Consider the following 21,057-nt stretch of genomic DNA (forward strand, 5'->3'; position numbering starts at 1 on the left):
CTCTTGAAGTTATAGAAATGAGGTCCCCATTTCCTTGCTGGCCAAAAGTTACCAACATTCTATCTTACATGATGCCCTCCATTTTCAAACCAATAATGGTACATCAAGTCCTTCTTATTATTCAGATCTATCTTTCTACTTCCTCTTATGGGACCAGCTGGAGAAAACTCTTTGCTTTTAAAGGGTTCATGGGATTAGTTATATAGCCACCCCTTTTCTGCTCAACACTGTCCCATATTTCCCTTTTGGTTTATTTATTCAACTTAAAAATCCTTTTGCCATGCCACAGGGTATATAATATGCATAGGTTCTACCCACACTCAAAGAGAAGGGGATTATACAAGGGCAAGAGTCATTAGAGTTATTGGAGTTATGCTGAGAATTTCGCTTACCTTACTAATTTAAATGCAATCGAGTAGACTTGAATATGTTCATTCCAAATTCACTCATTCTATCAATAGACAAGTACTGTACCCTACCATGTACCAAGCTGTATGTTAGATTTGTAAGTATTAATCACTTGTTGACAATTTACAGTTTTGAAATAAATTTTTAAAAAGCTGGATTGTCTAGAAATATCAGTTCCTCTCCTCCAGTCTTACTTTTGCATTCCCCATTTTGTTTTCTGGGACTATAATATGTATGATCTTTTGTCAGCATAATTGAGTATTCTAGAACTATGTTTACTAATTGAAAAACTAAATAAATGAAAAACATGATACCATCTAGATGATATTGCCTATTTATCTAATAGAGCATTTGAATAATTGAGAGGGCTAATGGCCTAGAGTGAGGAAGTAATAGTTAACTGATACTGCCTACGTGTCAAGTACTGGATGGAAGCATTTTACATATATTATTTCATTATCTTCTGAGTTGCTCTAAGCAGATGTATATCTTTCATCTATTAAGCTTTATTTAAAAATGTGTTTATTTTATAACAATTATTATTTTTCTATGTTAAATTTTATTTATCTCTGTACATGCCTCTTCGTTCCTTGGGGGCAGGAACTATGTTATTCATCCATGTATTTCCCTAGCTGTGATTACAGCATGTGCTCAGTAAATACAGGTTGAATTTGAGTAGTGAAAACTACTGTAATGGGATCATCATTGCTTAGCATGAGTCTGTTCTGCTAGTGTTCCATCCCACTTGGCGAATTGTGCATGAGCATCAGTGAGAGAATAGATCCCATGTGTTTGATGCATTATTGAAAACAGCAGTAAAAACTAGTGATTGGCAAATCAAATTGCAATTGGGGTTTGGCAAAAAAAAAAAAAAATTGTTGAGAGGTAGGAAGAAATGGCCCTATGATGTCCAAAAGCATTTTCTAGGGATTTTTTTTTTCCTCCCTGGTTTTATATTTGTGTTTTTTAAGGGAAATTTAATTCACATGTTTCTGGTTTGTTTACACTGAACACACCAAAGCAATGATTTGTAAAAGCAATTTGGTGTCTAGGAACTCTTTCTAAACTTCCTTTTGAACTAAAAATCATGTCTAAAAATATGGGCAGTATTAATATCTATTGAGTTGGCTGAATGGTAAGAACTGCACTCACTGAGAGCTTTGGGTTCCCACCCCAACTATACTGTCAGCTGTTTACCTTTATAATTCACCTTCCTGGGTCTTAGTTTCCTCATCCTTAAAATGAAAAGATTGGAATATATAATCTTAAAATTTAGTTCTAGATCTCAAATTCCATAATTGAAATCTTATATTAAAAAAGATTAAAAACTGCTATGTGTCTTGGTGTATAGGAATGCCACTGATTTCTGTGCATTGATTTTATATCCTGCCACTTTACTGAATTCCTGTATGAGTTCTAGCAGTTTTGGGGTGGAGTCTTTTGGGTTTTCCACATAAAGTATCATATCTTCGGCAAAGAGTGAGAGTTTGACTTCTTTGCTGATTCAGATGCTTTTTATTTCTTTTTGTTGTCTGATTGCTGTGGCTAGGACTTCTAATACTATGTTGAAATTAAGGAGTCGATCCCATTTACAACTGCACCCAAAAGCATAAGATACCTAGGAATAAATCTAACCAAAGAGGCAAAGGATCTGTACTCAGAAAACTATAAAATACTCATGAAAGAAATTGAGGAAGACACAAAGAAATGGAAAAACGTTCCATGCTCATGGATTGGAAGAACAAATATTGTGAAGATGTCAATGCTACCTAGAGGAATCTACACATTTAATGCAATCCCTATCAAAATACCGTCCACTTTTTTCAAAGAAATGGAACAAATAATCCTAAAATTTGTATGGAACCAGAAAAGACCCCGAATAGCCAGAGGAGTGTTGAAAAAAAAAAAGCAAAGCTGGCGGCATCACAATTCCAGACTTCAAGCTCTATTACAAAGCTGTCATCATCAAGACAGTATGGTACTGGCACAAAAAATCAGACACAGAGATCAATGGAAGAGAATAGAGAGCCCAGAAATGGACCCTCAACTCTCTGGTCCACTAATCTTTGACAAAGCAGGAAAGAATGTCCAATGGCAAAAAGACAGTCTCTTCAACAAATGGTGTTGGGAAAATTGGACAGCCACATGCAGAAGAATGAAACTGGACCATTTCCTTACACCACACACAAAAATAGACTCGAAATGGTTGAAAGACCTAAACGTGAGACAGGAGTCCATCAAAATCCTAAAGGAGAGCACAGGCAGCAACCTCTTCGACCTCAGCCACAGCAACTTCTTCCTAGACACATCACCAAAGGCAAGGGAAGCAAGGGCAAAAAAGAACTATTGGGACCTCATCAAGATAAAAAGCTTTTGCACAGCAAAAGAAACAGTCCACCAAACCAAAAGACAACCGACAGAATGGGAGAAGATATTTGCAAATGACATATCAGATAAAGGGCTAGTATCCAAAATCTATAAAGAACTTATTAAACTCAACACCCAAAGACCAAATGATCCAATCAAGAAATAGGCAGAAGACATTAACATACATTTTTCCAAAGAAGACATCCAAATGGCCAACAGACACATGAAAAAGTGCTTAACACCGCTTGGCATCAGGGAAATCCAAATCAAAACCTCAATGAGATGCCACCTCACAACAGTTAGAATGGCTAAAATTAACAAGTCAGGAAATGACAGATGTTGGCGGGGATGTGGAGAAAGGGGAACCCTCCTACACTGTTGGTGGGAATGCAGGTTGGTGCAACCACTTTGGAAAACAGGATGGAGGTTCCTCAAAAAGTTGAAAATAGAGCTACCCTATGACCCAGCAATTGCACTACTGGGTATTTACCCCAAAGATACAAATGTAGTGATCCGAAGGGGCACATGCACCCCAATGTTTATAGCAGCAATGTCTACAATAGCCAAACTATGGAAAGAGCCAAGATGTCCATCAACAGATGAATGGAAAAAGAAGATGTGGTATATATATATATATATATATATATATATATATACACAATGGAATATTATGCAGCCATCAAAAGGGATGAAATCTTGCCATTTGCAACGACGTGGATGGAACTGGAGGGTATTATGCTGAGTGAAATAAGTCATTCAGAGAAAGACAGGTATCATATTACCTCACTGATATGAGGAATTCTTAATCTCAAGAAACAAACTGAGGGTTACTGGAGTGGTGGGGGGTGGAAGGGATGGGGCGGCTGGGTGATAGACCCTGGGGAGGGTATGTCCTATGGTGAGCGCTGTGAATTGTGTAAGACTGGTGAATCACAGACCTGTACCTCTGAAAAATATAATACATCATATGTTAAAAAAAAAAAAAAGATAGCAGGAGGGGAAGAATGAAGGAGGGGAAATCGGAGGGGGAGATGAACCATGAGAGATGATGGACTCTGAGAAACAAACTGAGGGTTCTGGAGGTGGGGTGGGGGGATGGGTTAGCCTGGTAATGGGTATTAAAGAGGGCATATTCTGCATGGAGCACTGGGTGTTATACACAAACAATGAACCATGGAACACTACATCAAAAACTAATGATGTAATGTATGGTGATTAACATAACATAATAATAAAAAAAAACTGCTATGTGCCAGGCTCTGTCTGATGTATGGTGCTTATTTTTTTGAGGTGCCTTTTTATCATTAGATATTCATTTCAAATACATGAGACAGAATAATTAATCCTTAGTTATATTTACAGGTGAAAAAACTAAGATTCACATATCTATTTGAAATATCAAATTTATATATAAAACTAGGGCACATAGTAGGAATTTAGTAAATAATTGTTGATTTGTAGATAGATCATAAATGGAGAGATGGATGGGTGGATAGGTGGATAGATAGTCAAAATGCCAGTCAAACTTTCTTGCCATCTTATTCTCAGGAATTCTTCAGGATAAATGTTTTCCAATTTCGTTTTTCAGAAATAATGGCATTAAAGTATTCTATTGTCTCAGACTTTAAGATATAAACCAACTATTCATTTTTTTTCAAAAGATACCGAGAATATAAACTCACCTCCTGGACCATCACTGACTGGAATAGTTGAAAGTACCTTCTTTAAAACATATGCAATATTTATAGGGCTGCTTAGAATGAGCCAACTGAAAGATTTAATGATAATAATCTCCATATTTCTTCTAAAATTGATTTCCGGTTTCAGTGAATTTGGAAAGAGGCCTAGGACATCAAATAAATAAAGATCTTAACATGAAATGCATCTTCAGAATATGTTCATAAATTTACATTTTAAACATGACCAGAAAATATATATCTTTGCCCATTATTAAGGTAATACTTTAATGAAAATTTTTCATTTGCATGAAATAAACCTTTTTGGCTACAGATGAAAGGATTTTATGGTAGCAACAATGGTTTTGTGAGTTAAATGATCCCAACATCATCAGGAACGAATCACAAGTGCCTACCACATGAATTACAGCACCATGAGTCTTAAAAAGGTATTTCTGTGGAAAGCATTCTTCCCATCTGTAACAATCGGATTCTGCTTTGAAGTCCTGCTAGAGTCTCATAATACATGAGACAGCCACATGCTACCCAAACTTCTCTCTCAACTTGAGTTTGACTGCATTTTCCCAAGAACAATATGGCAACTTAATGATGAAGGGTTTTAGAGAAGAAAATGGCTACAGTTTTTGTAATTATACTTCACTGTGTGTGAATTCTTAAGTCATCTTTTCTGGATGTAACTGTAGAAATTATGCCAGTGGATATGCAAAATTAAATTTCAAATTAAAATGGGACAAAAGTGTGTCTCCTTTGATCCCTATGATATTGAATCTGCAGTGAAGTCTTCACAAACATTTCAGGCCCAAATGAAACTAAACTGTTAAAAAATGAACAAATTGTTATTGAGGTTTTTAACTGTATCAGAGTTACAAAAATGATATAAATCAATAACAGAGTAGGTTGTCAGTATTTCAAAAAGACTGTCACTACTCTGATTTTCACTCCACTACCTCTCCTGAGTGGATATGGGGGGGAGGATTGCCTCTCTCATCCTGTTGTTTTTTGGGGGTTTTTTTGTTTTTTACTTGAAGCTTTCCTCAGCAGATGAAAAATAATACTGGAGAAACACTTGCAGTAAATGGGAGACTGACATCAGCAAAGTTAAGAGATTAATAGTAGAAGTAAAATGACTTGTCTAATCAGTCACTTTGTGTTGTGTTTGTGTGTGTGTGTGTGTGTGTGTGTGTCTATTTCTTTATTAATCCAATGAATCATGACCCAGGTACTTTCTCTTGCAGTTGGTTGCTGATTCTAGAGTCTAATCTATTCCAGGATGGCCAAATAATAATGGTAACTACATTGTAGGTTAGAGAGAGTTCCTCTTCAGTGTACAACAGAATTCTCTCCATCTTAACTTCCCTAGAGAATTCCAATTCAGTAGTTTTTGTAATTTCATAAAAGAAACAGGCCATCTGGGAGTATATCTCATTTCCCTGAGGTTCTATAATAATGTTTCAGTTATCCACAACAGGCATTGCTGAATACATTTAGGTTCTAAAAGAATGAAGTATAGAGAGTTTAGGACCTTTGTTCCCATTTTTCCTTTATATGCTTTACTATTTATTTATGTTCTATCTCATCACTGATAAGAAAGAAAAGTTAAAAAAAAAAAGAAAAGTTAACAGTAAAAAGAACAGGCCTCTTTCCATTATAAAATAATATATAATAATACTGGCATCAAATAAATGCTAACATGAAATGGCCACTTTAACGATACAAGAAGATATTATTTGCAATCATATATAAAACTGAAAACCTAGTAACAACTGAAATGTCTAAAAACAGAGGATTGATTGGTACATTAATACATTCAAAATAATATTGTACAGGACTTAAAAAATTTTTCCCACTATAGATATTTGTGAGTGTAAGTTAAAAAAATTATAATATGATAGATACTGTTTTATTTTTAAAATAAAACAACAAACATGAAATACCACAAAAGTAGAATTGGCTTATCTTTGGTTGGTAGGACTGTGGATTTATTATCATATATAATTATTTTACTACTATTTATCGTTTTATTATTTATTCAATATTAGACAATACATTTATATAATATATAACAACATATGTAATACTATTTAATTTTATTTACTATTTATTCATTACTTTCTATTATTTTCCAAATTTTCTACAATGAACTTAATTTTGGTTTTCAAAACAGTTTTTTTAATGGAAATTAAAATAAAGCTAGTTAGTGTTTCCTTTCACTACCACTATATTCTAAGAACTATTTGGGAAACATTAGAAGCATTTGAGACATACTTTTGAAGAGTGAATCCTTTTTTGACCTATGACTTGGTTATTAAATACACTTTAAATGTATTGTTTAATTGTTGAGACTTCTTTGAGCAACTTTTCATTTCAAACAACTTTTCTGAACTAGTAAAAATGCTGACACAATATGACATATAGCCAGAAGTAATACCCCGTAGAATATCAGGAAATCAAATAGAAACATAATTTGAACCACGACTATATTTACAACTTACTTTATAATTCTTTTCAGACACAAAAAATTACATTTGCTTCTAGTAAATCAACAGAACTGAACAGGATTTCTAACTGAAAATGCCCTTCCAGTTCTCTTTCTCAGTGACATCTCATTCTTGGTAGTTACCACTTCAGCTGTGTTTGGTCTTGAAAAGAAATGACTTGTTACAATGTAGCTTCCTTCTCATGCTTGTAATTTAATGCTGATTAGATTAAATTAATTTAATGCTTTTTGAAACAACCAGGCTGCATACAGGATTCTTCAGTGTAGTAGCAGTAGTATAGGAGTGCTAGTACTTTGTTAATGCTTCATTCTGGAAGATTTCCTCAAAAGAGTATAAGGTGCCAAATTTCACTTTGAAAAAATATTTCTTACAGAATTCTGTTGTAGTCAATGCAGTAAGGTAGTGGGGAAGACTGTCAAGTCTGATTTTCAGTGAATATATACCAATTTCAGTAACTAACTTGAGCCTGCCCATGTTGCTACTCCACAGGCTCCTCCCTAAGCTCTACCCCCAAACTCCCAAAATAATCCAGAAGCTAAAGGTATATGTAGACCTTAAGAACCTAGTTCTATCACCCTATCTGGTGATGTCTTGGCCCAAGATGCAGCATGTTATATAGATGCGTTTTTCTACTTGATTACTTTTTCCCATAGCCCTCACACTCAGGACACTCCGACTCCCTTGAAGAAAACATTGCTAGTTACAGTCTCACTATAATTTTTCAACTTCAGGTTAAGTTTATTGTAACATGCAGGTTTTTTGTGAAAATAGGAGTAAAAGGTCATAAAAGCAACTTGCGATTATGCCTATTAATAATGTTACACACACACACACACACCACTGAAACTTTTATCTCACATGTCCTGATAAATAATACTTTGACATGAATAGCCATACTTGGCTATATATATATCATATATATGTACAACAGTAGTGGACACAGTAGAACTCAGGTTAACAAAACTAAAAAGTTATTCTTGAAATCCTTGAGTGAAAGAGAGGGCACAGGCCTTATAGAAATTCATTTCTTTATTTCACTTGAATCTATTGTGCATGCATAACTCAAAAGTTCAGCTGCTTCAGTCTGTGGCTTAAAATCACATGGGTAACATGTGAATGGAAATAAACCCTGTAGGTAGAAGAAAGAGGAATTTGGATAGAGATCAAAGATTAGCTTCATTCCATTCTTTCCTTCCACTTTTTACTATCCCATCTAAATTTGGTATTTTATGAGCCTTTTTTTTTATTTCCAAGGGAAAGAATGGAGCTTAAATCAGATTTGAGACTTTCTCTTTTTCTAAATCCATGTGATTTGATCTGCTCAGTAATGACTTTAGATAATTGAATGCTCAATTGTTAGGAACCTTTAGTATGAAAGATATGGCATACTGGCTTGATTTATTATTATATGTTTTAATTTCTCACTATAGCCCTGGTTTAGAGTTATAGGAAAAAACTTCTGAATATTTAACAATACGATTAGCAGAAATATTTGCCTTTTTGCCTCTGAGTATTATGAGTATTTCTTGCATTTTTATTTTCTGGAATGGAACTAGTTACTATGTTCTATTAGCTTTGAACATTTCTAAGTATTAGAAATCAGAACTTTGCATTACACATTTTTGAAAGCTTAGCATTCTTTTTATAGTAATCATGTAAGAAGGTGGGGAGTTTAGTATGGTCATCCTCATTTCTAAGTGACCCATGGAAAAGACTCTTATTGGTATCAACATGAGGTCCAGAAAAAGTGAGGAATATTTCAATGCTTGAAAACAGTTTTTATCTAATTTTAAAATACTTTTTAGAATAATATTTGCTAACTATTTCAGAAACATAGAGTAATTATAAATGACTATTTTGACTTCTATCAAAATAGTAGCTAAATGGATAGAATCAACAATGAAGTGCTTCAAGGTAGTGGGGAAGTGAAATCTTGTTTTTGGCTTACTTCAAATGCTAGAGCAGTACATCATTAGTTTTTGATGTGTTGTTCCATGATTTATTGTGTATAACGCCCAGTGTTATTGTAAGTTCTTGTGAAGTTCTGGACAGTTATGGTTTATTGGGTGGATATCTCAGTGCATTCCAAAGATTAAGATTATATTATTCTATTGTTCCAAATGAAAGAAACTTAGTTTGGTTTGGGGGTCTAGTTGTTTCACAACTTGATAGGCTTTCAGCTAGTTCTATCAACTTTGTTCTGAGAATTCCTTTCTTCTCAAACAAAGACCACAATGCTTTAGAGAAGAACAGAGATCAGGTTTGAAAGTAGTCCAGCCAGGCTTGTAGAGTGTGCACTTCCATATTCAAGATTATTCTTTCACATTTTTATGGATTTAGATATATTCTAAATATTGTAAGTACTATATGAATAAAAAAATGAAAAAATATTCTTGTACTGTAGAATGGCTAATACAAGAAGCTAAAAATTTTGAATTACTGTAAACATTGAAAAATGAATGATAAAACTATAGAGACAAAAAGGGTAATCGATTTGCAAGTGTTGGAGGCTGGAGAGGATGAATAGGTGGAGAACGGGATTTTTATAAAGGACAGTGAAACCATACGATAGGATAATATAATGGTAGATACCTGACATTATGCATTTGTCAAAACCCACAGAACCATACAACACAAAGAATAAATCCTAACCACTGGCTTTTGTTAACAACAATATATCAATACTGGCTCATCAGTTGTAGCAAATGTACCACAGTAATGCAAGATGTTAGTAATAGAGGAAATGACAGTGAGGTATATGGGAACTCTGTACTTTCTGCTCAGTTTTTCTTTAAACCCAAACTGCTCTTTAAAGTCTATTAATTATTAAAAATAGAATTGATTTAAAAATTAAATGTTTATTCCTTGCAATTCCTTGCAAGTTCTTAAAGCAATTTATAAAAAAATGAAATGCCAGTGCTGTGCCTGTGCTGTGTCTGGGTGTCTTTATTGCTTGAAGTAAATATGGAGTCAGGTAGACTTCCTTATTGTAAGTTCTTGTTTTTTTATTTTATTTTATTTTATTTTATTATGGTATGTTAGTCACCATACAAATACATCATTAGTTTTTGATGTAGTGTTCCATGATTCATTGTTTGTGTATTACACCCAGTGTTACTATAAGTTCTTGTGAAGGCTGCTTTTCACCTTGAGATCCAGCTTGGAGACAGGACTAGGTTTGCCTCCCCAGCTGCTAATTTCCATGATATTCTCAAAGTCTTCTCTCATCAAGTAGTAGGCTTCCATAAAAGCAATAACATCCTGTACTCCTTTTACCCCTTGTGAGGTCAAGGGCTGTACACCTGCATCCCTTATATGTGACAGATAATCCAGATTTACAGTCCTTTTGCTGGAATCAGTTTTGAGACTCATGTGCAGTGCTAGGTCCTGTACAATATGATCATGTTTGCTGGTAGACGAGTGGTTCCCCAACCAGCTTGGGAAGGTAAGAAACTGGGTCATGTACCCCCTCATTAACTCTCCAGAAAGAACACTGGCATAAATGGCCTGTGTGGACAGAAGACTCCAGTTTTGCTTACTCTGGATTTGATGGTCCACTAGGTCACCATCACATATGCTATCTGCTGCTCTGCTTAAAAACATCAGGTGCTTTTCCATGTCACCCCCTGCAGCTACAGGCTTCACATGTATGTAGTTCTCCTGGACAAATAGGGGTGCTATTGAATAATCAAGAAAAAAGAGGTCTGATTTGTCCACAAATGACATATGAGTGGTCTCCTCTCCAGCTGCAAACACCTTCTGGGCAGCATCAAATGGGCCCAGTCTCATATCCTTTTTGGCTCTATGAGAATCAGCCTTGGGCTGGTCATACATTAGTGCCTTACTTTGTGCACACCACATCTTCACACTGTGTAAAACCTGTCTGATACCTTGATTAGCTCCCAAAATTATTTCATTCATAGCTGGAGGGGGGGCTCTTCAAACCCTCTTTAAATGCAATAGACATCATAGCACCCTTAATCTGTTCAACTCAACGTCTTTGAAAACTAAGATCAAAACAATAATGAACCAAAGAGCGAATCTTGGAATGATTTCTATCATTGCACATACAAATAATGGGAATTTTTTTATGTTTTATCAGACCAATTAATTCCTGAATTCCTTCCCTGTCCTCATTGCCTGCCATGCCATCTACTTCATCCATGATGAGAGCATGTTTTGTGCTTATTGAATGGGCTGCTCTACCTGACCCATGTTGAGAAGTTGAATAAAAGCCTGTGATGCTGGTATTATTCAGTGATTCAGCAACAATCTCCTTCAAACTGTTTACTCCGAGTGTCACTTGCATTCAGTTCCACGTAGCTATATCCCAGTTCCTGACAAACCAGAGACTGGATTCTGAATACAATGAAGAGTTAAATGAAGATGATTCTCAATCTGATGAGAAAGACCAAGACTCTATGGAAACTGATGCACTGATCAAGAAAAAGACAACATCTTCAAAGCCTTCAAAATAAGAAAAAGACGAGTCCAGAAAAGGAAAAAGTTCAAAGAAATGAAACTGTTTTTGACTACTGATAGCCACTTTTTACTTACCTCGTTGACGAGTCTAGGTTGTCTAGATAATGCCTTCTTTTTCCAAAGAAATCATATTTTAGCATAATGGGGCAACTCAGTAGTCCCATTATAAATATATGGTGGGGTACAGCTAGAGGGATGTAACCAGTAGGCTAAAATACACCTCTTATAGAAGTTGATAAAAGTGCTTGGGTCCTCCACTGTCCCCTGTCAATCTAATTAGATTGTACTTCATATTGACTGTGTATAATCAGAAACTACATGTGGGCTTTGGAGTCAGATTTTAGGTAACAATACTATGCCTGGGAACATTGGTACTAAGGCAGTTTTTGTAGGCTTAAGAATTTATCCTAATGGCCGTTATAGGACTGATGCTGATTTTTTTTAAAGTGATTACTATAATGTGAAATTTTGTAAATAAATCACAATACAAAACAAAACAAAACAAAAACAAAAAAATGAAATACCATATTGAACACATGGTTTTACTTATTTTCATTTATCTTATTTCTTTTTTGTCATTGTCCTTGAAATTGGGCAAGTTGGATGCAGTGTTAATTTTTTTTAAATGTTGAATGAGAGACATTTACATTTGGCAGTCTGAGAGTCTATACATCCTGAGACACTTCCACATGAAAATAGCAAAACTACTTTTTAAAATTTATGAATGACTTCCAAAAAGATGAAGGAAGGTGAGCAAATGCTGTAGCTATTGGCTACCCTGGGCTATCCCAAAGTCTCCAGCTGGATAGAGCTTGAACATAATTAATAGATTACTGCATACCGGAAAAGGGAGTCAAAGCCTTGGGTCTATGAAGGGAGAAGTTTTGCTGGAGACCAGCATAAAGAAAGGAATAAGAAAGGGTAATTCTAAGGAAAAGGGTGAATGGAAGAGGAAATACTGCTGAATAAAAAAAAAAATATATATATATATATCTTAGCTAGGGCTATGAATAGAGGGAATTGCAAAAGCAATGAAAATAAAAAGGGGGGAAAACTCATTTTTTACATGAGAATTTGTAATCAGGTTTTGGGTCCACATTTACAGTAACTGTGCATTAAAAAAAAAGTCCCTGTAATCTAAGAATTTAAAATTTATCCTAGGTGATAGTATCCCAGCCATCCAGTAGAGGCAAACAAAATCACACTCAACCCAGGTTTCAAAAATAGATAGCAAGTTCAGTTCAGGCTCCAAAAACTTCTTATATAGGAAGTTCCAATGTACATGATCTCAAAAAAATAAAAAATAAAAAATAAAAAAACAGGAGAATTAAGACATCATGAGGATGAATCAGCAGAAACAACAAATAGTAATACTAGGCCATAAAGACTTCAAATAACAGATACAGAATATAAAATAATTATGGGTAGGGGCGCCTGGGTGGCTCAGTTGGTTAAGCGACTGCCTTCGGCTCAGGTCATGATCCTGGAGTCCAGGGATCAAGTCCCACATCAGGCTCCCTGCTCAGCAGGGAGTCTGCTTCTCCCTCTGACCCTCTTCCCTCTCGTGCTCTCTGTCTCTCATTCTCTCTCTCTCAAATAAATAAATAAAATCTTTAAAAAAAGTAATTATGGGTAAAGAAATAAAGGAAGAAATAAAACCATGAGCAAAGAATAATAAATTATAAAAATAAGAAGTTATGAAATCTAACCAAATAGAACAGTATAATCACTGAAATGAAGATACCAATAGAAATGTTAAACAGTAGATTAGACACATGTGGAAAAAGAAAGACTGGAAGGTAGATCTGAAATAAATATATATATAATTCAGGACAGAAAGAGATATAAAAAATATGAAACAAAGCTTAAGAGACATTGAGAATATAATGACAATGACCACATACATCTAATTGGAATTCCAAAATAAGATAATAAATAAACAACTTTATTTCAACAAATTTGAACACTTAAGTAAATTTCTAGAAAAATATAACTTACGAAGATATAGAAAGCATGAGTAGTCCTATAGTTGTTAAAGAAATTCTATCAGTAGTTAAAAATCTTCCTCAAAAACCACAAAACTCAAATGGTTTTCCAGGAGATTTCTACCCAACTTTCTAGAATCAGATAATGGAAAAAGTTGATCCTGACCACATCAAAATTCAACATGGCCAATATAGGACTGAAAAATTATAGATTAACCCCATTCATGAACATAGGTGAGAAAATCCTAAACCAACCACAGTAAAACAATTCCAGCTGTGTACAAAATATATAATTACATCACAACCAAGCTTATTTTACTCCTTAAATTTAATGATGGCTTAATATTAGAAATACTAATTAATGTGACTCATAACAACTATGAAATTATAGGAGAAAAAATATCTCATTTTGGTATAAACAAATTTAATATCTATTTATAATAAAAACTTTAATTCAAAGTAGAAATAGTAAGGTCCCTCTTAAAACTGAATGAAACCACAATAAGATGCCATTATTCACTCACTTACTTGACAAATTATACCAAACATTGGCAAGGATGTGACTAAACTGGAATTCTTATATACACTGCTTCTCAGAGTGAGGTTGATTATTATAGCCTTTTAGAAATAATCTAGTATTATTTAGCAGCTTTTAAGCCACAATGATTTTAGTCCATTGTTGTACATGTGAACCACAAGAGTGTTATAAAAATGTTCTGTGGGAATTGTTTGTAATAACAAAGCATTGGGGTTTTGTAATAACAAAAAATGCAAAAAATCTGTCATCAGGAGATTGGGTAAATAAATACTTTTACACTCATACTATGGCCTACTAGACAACAAAGAACTATAGCTGCATTTATCAACAGAGATGAGCTCACAAGATATTGAATGAAAAGAGCAAGTTGTGAAAATAAAAAACCATTTTTATAAAGTTAAAAAAAAAAAGCAAAGGAATTATCAACACAAAGATCCTAATTTCCCACAGAGAGGAGGAGGGATGTTAACAGAAGTATACAAGGGGCTTCAAAAGTATTGCTAACATTATTTTCCTTAAATTGGAAAGTGAGTGAACACGTGTTTCTCATATCATTATACTTTATAATATATATAGATGTTATTTATTTTTTACATTTATCAACTATTTCATAATCAAAATTTTGTCTATAAAAATCTAATGTGATGTCTATAAAAATCTAATGTTATAGTTAAGTAATTTGAGGTGATAGAAAAAAATTTCCTTTTATAATAAGACATGATGGAGATAAGAAACGAAAATCAAGCAAAGGAGATTATTGACCTTATTAACACTTGTCAAATGCTATCAAGTTTTTCATCCAGGTACATATAGAATGTGTTGTGAAAGCCACTACTGTGCACTGGGGAGGAGCGATATTGTTTGGTATAAATTTTGGTTGTGATACTTCTTAGCTGTGGGATCTTGGATTTTGGTTCCCGCATTTGTAAAATATAGATAGTAATGGCACCTAATTTATTAAGTTTTTGGAAGTATTAAGTGAATTAGCTCATGGAAGGTGCTAAGAAAGGACACACACATAATAAAAGCTCAATCAGTATTAGATTCTAGTAATATTCTCTTCTGATTTAATACTTTGAAATGTTCTGTTTGTGTTATGATAGGCTTTGGTCATTTGACGAAGCAGTTGATGACATTGGCTGATGGACACGTGGTGTTGGCTCTAGAAGGAGGACATGATCTCACAGCCATCTGTGATGCATCAGAAGCCTGTGTAAATGCCCTCCTAGGAAATGAGGTAAAAAATTAAAAGTACACAAGAGTAGGGCTAAAGGACTAGGAATGTATGCATGCATATATTTAATTTTTTTTAATCCCATGTAATCAGAAAGCACAATGTTGCTCTTCTAATTTTAAGAAAGAAGGTAAGATTTTAGTTACCTTCTAAGAAAGAAGGTAAACTTTTAGAAGTTTACATGTACTCCTGTTATATGGTATAACTGTTGTCCAGTTAATCCACATAGCACTTCCCTCAATCAGATTATTTGTGAGCTCAATAAATAAGATAACTCTTGGGAGGAGAAATGCTTTGTATATTGACCCAACTAATAAGCATTGAAACACTGAAAAACAAATTACTCAAAGAAAATTTCTCTCCAGATTTTCCATAGGATTGTATTAGCACAAGGGGGAAAATAAAGTTTAAAAAAAAATTTATCTTTATTGAAATATAGTTGACAAAATTGTAATTCATTTAAAGTGTACGATGTGATGATTTGATATATTATACACTGTGAAATGATTCCTTCCATGAAATTAAATTCACACATTCATCACCTCACATACTTTTTGTTCATTTGTTTGTTCATTTGTTTATTTGTTTGGTGAAAACATTTAAATTCTACTTTCTTAGCAAATTTTAATTATAACTATAGGCATCATGTTATACATTAGATCCTCAAACCTTGTTCATCTTGTAACTGAAAGTTTAAAAACCTTTTATCAAACTCTCCTTATTACTCCCACCCCTCCAGGCCCTGACAACCACTATTCTACTCTGTCTCTACAAGTTCAACTACTTTTTTCAGCAGGGGAGTGGTCAAAATAAGTGATACCATGCAATATATTTTTCTCTGTCTGGCTTATTTCACTTAGCATAATGCCCTCCATGTTTATCCATGTTATCAAAAATGACAAGATTCTTTTTTTTTAAAGATTGAATAATATTCTATTGTATGTATATATAAATACATATATACACCACATTTTCTTTATCCACTTACCTGTTGGTGGACATCGAGTTTGTTTCTGTACCTTGACTATTGTAAATAATTCTGCAGTAAACATTGGAGAACAGATATCTGTTCAAGATAGTGATTTTGTTTCCCAGATTATATACCCAGAAGTAAGATTGCTGGATCATACATCATAAAACATGTGGTTTTAGTTTCTTGAGGAATCTCCTACTGTTTTCCATAGTGGCTGTACATCTTACCTTTCCAACAACATTGCTCAAAGTTTCCCTGTTCTCCACATCCTTACCAGCATTTATCTCTTTTCCTTTTGATAATACATGAGGTAATATCTCATTATGGTTTTGATTTGCATTTTCCTGGTGATTACTGATATTGATCACCTTTCCATGTATATGTTGGCCATTTTTATGTCTTCTTTGAAAAAACATCTAATTGGGCCTTTTGCCCATTTTTAATTGGTTTATTTGGGGTTTTGCCTTTTCGTTTTTTTGCTATTGAATTGTATGAGTTCTTTTTATATTTTAGATATTAACCTCTTATTGGATATATGGTTTGCAAATATTTTCTCCCATTCCATAGGTTACCTTTTCATTTTACTCACCTTTGCTGTGCAGACGTTTTTAAGCTTGATGTAGTCCCACTTTGTTTGTTTGCTTGCTTTTGTTGCCTTTACTTTTGGTGTCATATCCAAAAAAAAAAAAAAAAAAAAATTGCCAAGGCTAATGTCAAGGAGATTATCCCCTATGTTTTCTTCTAAGAGTTTTATGGTTTCAAATCTTATGTTTAAGTTTTTAATCAATTTTAAATTGATTTTTGTGTATGATGTAAGATAGGAGTCCAGTTTTATTCTTTTTTGTATGGCTGTTCAGTTTTACCAACACCATTTATTGAAGAGACTGTTCTTTCCCCATTGTATATTCCTGGATCCTTTGTTGAAAATTAATTTACCAATGTGCATGAGTTTATTTTGGGCCCTTTCTTCTGTTCCATTAACCAATGTGTCTGTTATGCCAATACCATAGTGCATTGATTACTTGTAGTATATTTGAAATCAAGAAGTGTAATGACTCCAGCATTATTGTTTTTTCTCAAGATCCCTTCATCTGCTTGAGGTCTTTGTGGTTTCATATGAGTTTTAGAATTTTTTTCTATTTCTGTAAAAAATGCCTTTTGATAGGGATTGGATTGAATCTATAGTTTGCTGTGGGTAATATGAACATTTTAATAATATTAACTCCTCTCATCCATGAACATGGGATATCTTTCCATTTATTTGTGTCTTCTTCAATTTCTTTCATCAATATCTTGCAGTTTTTGGTGTATAGACCTTTCACTTCCTTGGATACATTTATCTCTAAGTATTTTATTTTTTTATGATACCATTGTAAATGGGATTGTTATATTTCTTCTTCAGATAGTTTATTGTTGGTATATAAAAACTGATTTTTTATGTTGATTTTGCCTTCTGCAACTTTACTGAATTTGTTTATTAATTCTAATAGTTTTGTGGTGGAGTCTCTAGGGTATTCCATATATATCATGTCATCTGCAATTAGAGACAGTTTTACTTCTTCCTTTCCAATTTGGATGCCTTTTATTTCTTTTCCTTGCTTAATTGCTCTAGATCATACTTACAATACAATGTTGAATAAAGGTAGCAAAATCAGGCATCCTTGTCTTGTTCTTGATCTTAGATATGGTGTTAGCTCTGGGCTTGTCATATAGGGTATTTATTATGTTGAAGTATGTTCCTTCTATACTGAATTTTTTTAGATTTTTTAATCATGAAAGATGTTGAATTTTGTCACATGTTTTGTCTGCACCTACTGAGATTATCATATGATTTTTATCCTTCATTTTGTTAATGTATCGTATCACATTGGTTGATTTGTGTATGTTGAACCATTCTTGCATCACTGGAGTAAATCCCACTTGATCATGGTGTACGGTCCTTTTAATATAATGTTGAATTCAGTTTGCTAATATATTGTTGAGAGTTTTTGCATCTATGTTCATCAGGGATATTGGCTGTAGTTTCTTTCCCTGTAGTGTCCTTTACTGGCTTTGGTATCAGGGAAATGCTGGCCTCCTAAAGTGAGTTCAGACATGTTCCCTCCTATTCAGTTTTTTGGATGAGTTTGAGAAAGATGGGTATTAGTACTTCAATATTCGGTAGAATTCACCAGTGAAGCCATCTGATTCTGGACTTTTCTTTTTTGGGAGCTTTTTGATTACTGATTCAATCTCCCTACTAGTTATTGGTCTGTTCATATTTTCTATTTTTTCAGAATTCTGTCTTGATAGGTTTTATGTTTCTAGGAATTTATATGTTTCTTCTACATTATCCAATTTATTGATGTATAATTGTTCATAGTAGTTTTTTATGATCCTTTGGATTTCTCTGTCATAAGCTTCTCTTTCAAATCTGATTTTATTAATTGAGGCTTTTCTCTTTTTTTCTTAGTCTAGTTTAAAGGTTTATCAGTTTTGTATATCTTTTCCTAAAACCAGCTCTTAGTTGCATTGATCTGCATTGATTTTTTTTCTATTTGCTGCATCCCATAAGTTTTAGTATGTTGTATTTCCATTTTCATTTGTCTCAAGATTTTTAAATTTCTCTTTTCATTTCTTTGACCCATTGGTTGTTCAGGAGTGTGTTGTTAAATTACCACATATTTATGAGTATTCCAGTTTTCTTTTTGTCATTTATTTCTAGTTTTATGCCATTGTAGTCAAAAAAGTTACTTGGAATGATTTCAGTCTTTTAAAATTTGCTGAGACTGGTTTTATGGCCTAATATATGATTTTTCTGGGAGAGTGTTCCATTTGTGCTTGAGAAGAATGTATTTTTTGCTGCTGTTGGATAGAATGTTCTGTATATGTCTTTTAGGTCCATATGGTCTAAAGCATAGTTTAAGTCCAATCTTTATTGATTTTCTGTCTGGCTGACCTATTCATTATTGAAAGTGGGGTATTAAAGTTCCCTAATATTGTATTTATGTGTATTTCTTTCTTCAAATCTGTTAATACCTGCTTAATAAATTTAGCTGCTCATATGTTGGGTGCATATTTACAAGTGTTATATACTCTTGATGAATTGACCCCTTTGTCATCATATAATGACCTTCTTTGTCTCTTATTACAGTTTTTAAGTTACAGTCTATTTTTTCTGATATAAACATACCTACACCTGCTTTCTTCTGGTTTCCATTGGCATGGAACATCTTCTCCATCCCTTCATTTTCAGTCTGTGTATACTTAAATCTGAAGTTATTCTCTTGTAGGCAGCATATAATTAGGTCTTATTTTTGTATTCATTCAACCACTCTATGTTTTTTGATGAAAGATTTTAGTCTATTAAGTTTGAAGTATGAATTGATATGTACAGGCTTACTATTGCTATCTTGTTGTTTTCTGGCAGTTTTATAGTTCCTTTCTTCCTCTCCTGCTGTCTTTTTTTGTGTGCATTGATGATTTCCCATAGTGTTATGTTTTGATTTCTCTGTCTTTTGCATACTTCTATAGGTTTTTGCTTTGTGGTTACCATGAGGCTTGCAAATATCTTATAATAGTGTATTTTAGGTAGATAACATCCTAACTCTAATGTATATAGAAACTACATTTTTACACTCCCTTCCCACAATTTATGTTTCTGATTTCTGATCACAATTTATACCTTTTTATATTGTGTATTCATTAAAAATTATTGTAGTTATACCTATTTTTAACACCTTTGTCTTTTAACCTTTACACTAGAATTGTAAGTGATTTCCCACTATAATTATAATATTAGAGTATTCTGAATTTAATGTTTACCTTTATCAGTGAATTTTATACTTTCATAGATTTTTACGTTACTAGTTAATATTCTTTGATTTCAGCTTGAGGAACTCCCTTTAACAACTCTCGTAAGGACAATCTAATGATGATGAATACTTCAGCTTTTGTTTGTCTGCAAAATTGTATCTGTCCTTCAATTCTTAATGAGTGCTTTCTTGGGTAGAGTATTCTTGATCAGCAGTTTTTTTCTTACTGCACTTTGAATATATCATGCCACTCCTTTCTGGTCTTTAAGTTTTCTGCTGAGAAATCCACTCAAAGTCTTAAAGAGATTCCCCTATCTGTGAAAAGTTGCTTTTTTCTTGGTGTTTTTAAGATTCTCTCTTTGTCTTTAACTTTTGAAAATTTAATGTGCCTTGGTGTGTGTCTCTTTAGATCCATCTAATTTGGTACTCTTTGGGATTTCTATATTTGGATGTCTGTTTCTCTCCCCAGGTAAGTATAGTTTTTAACCACTATTTCTTCAAATAAGCTTTCTGGCCCTTTGCTTCCCCTTCTGGAATTCCTATAATTCCTTTGATTTGCTTCATGGTGTCCCATAAGTCCTTTAAGCTATCTTTACTGTTTTCATTCTTTTTTTTTCTTTTTGCTGTTTTGACTGGATGGGTTTCACTGCCCTGTCTTTGAATTCATTGATCTTTGCTTTCATTTAATCTAGTCTCCTCTTGAACTCTTCTATTGAATTTTTCAGTTCGGTTATAGTGTTCTTCAATTCTGTGATTTTTGTTTGGTACTTTTTAATATTCTCAATCTCTTTGTTGAAATTTTCACTTTGTTCCTGCGTTGCTTTCCTGACCTCAGTGACATCTTCACAGATTTTTTTTTTTAATTCAATTTAGTTAATATCTAGTGTGTTATTATTTTCAGGGGTAGAATTTAGTGATTCATCAGTTGCATATAACACCCAGTGTTCCTTATATCAGGTACTCTCCTTAATGCCCATCACCCAATCACCCAATCCCCCCTACCCATCTCCCCTCCAGCAACCATGTTTATCTCCTATAGTTAATCTTATGGTTTGCCTCCCTCTGTTTTTATCTTATTTTA

The 21,057-nt window shown here is 33.6% G+C and overlaps 1 protein-coding gene and 1 pseudogene across 5 annotated transcripts in view; one reads left to right on the forward strand and one right to left on the reverse strand.

Annotated features, from left to right (window-relative positions):
* Window positions 1–11,592, reverse strand: part of LOC148162511 (replication factor C subunit 1-like) — a 59,009-nt pseudogene extending 47,417 nt beyond the window's left edge.
* HDAC9 (histone deacetylase 9) overlaps window positions 1–21,057 on the forward strand; it is a 733,933-nt gene that overhangs the window by 636,967 nt on the left and 75,909 nt on the right. For all 5 annotated transcript variants that reach the window (XM_088018628.1, XM_088018630.1, XM_088018632.1 and 2 more), the window contains one exon: window positions 15,079–15,212. In XM_088018628.1, the coding sequence (XP_087874754.1) occupies window positions 15,079–15,212 (134 nt within the window). The remainder of the gene's footprint in view (window positions 1–15,078; window positions 15,213–21,057) is intronic.

The sequence above is a fragment of the Eumetopias jubatus genome, unplaced genomic scaffold (assembly GCF_037043125.1).
Source record: "Eumetopias jubatus isolate StellerSeaLion01/CBP00866 unplaced genomic scaffold, mEumJub1_p1.0 scaffold_14, whole genome shotgun sequence".
Taxonomy (NCBI): domain Eukaryota; kingdom Metazoa; phylum Chordata; class Mammalia; order Carnivora; family Otariidae; genus Eumetopias; species Eumetopias jubatus.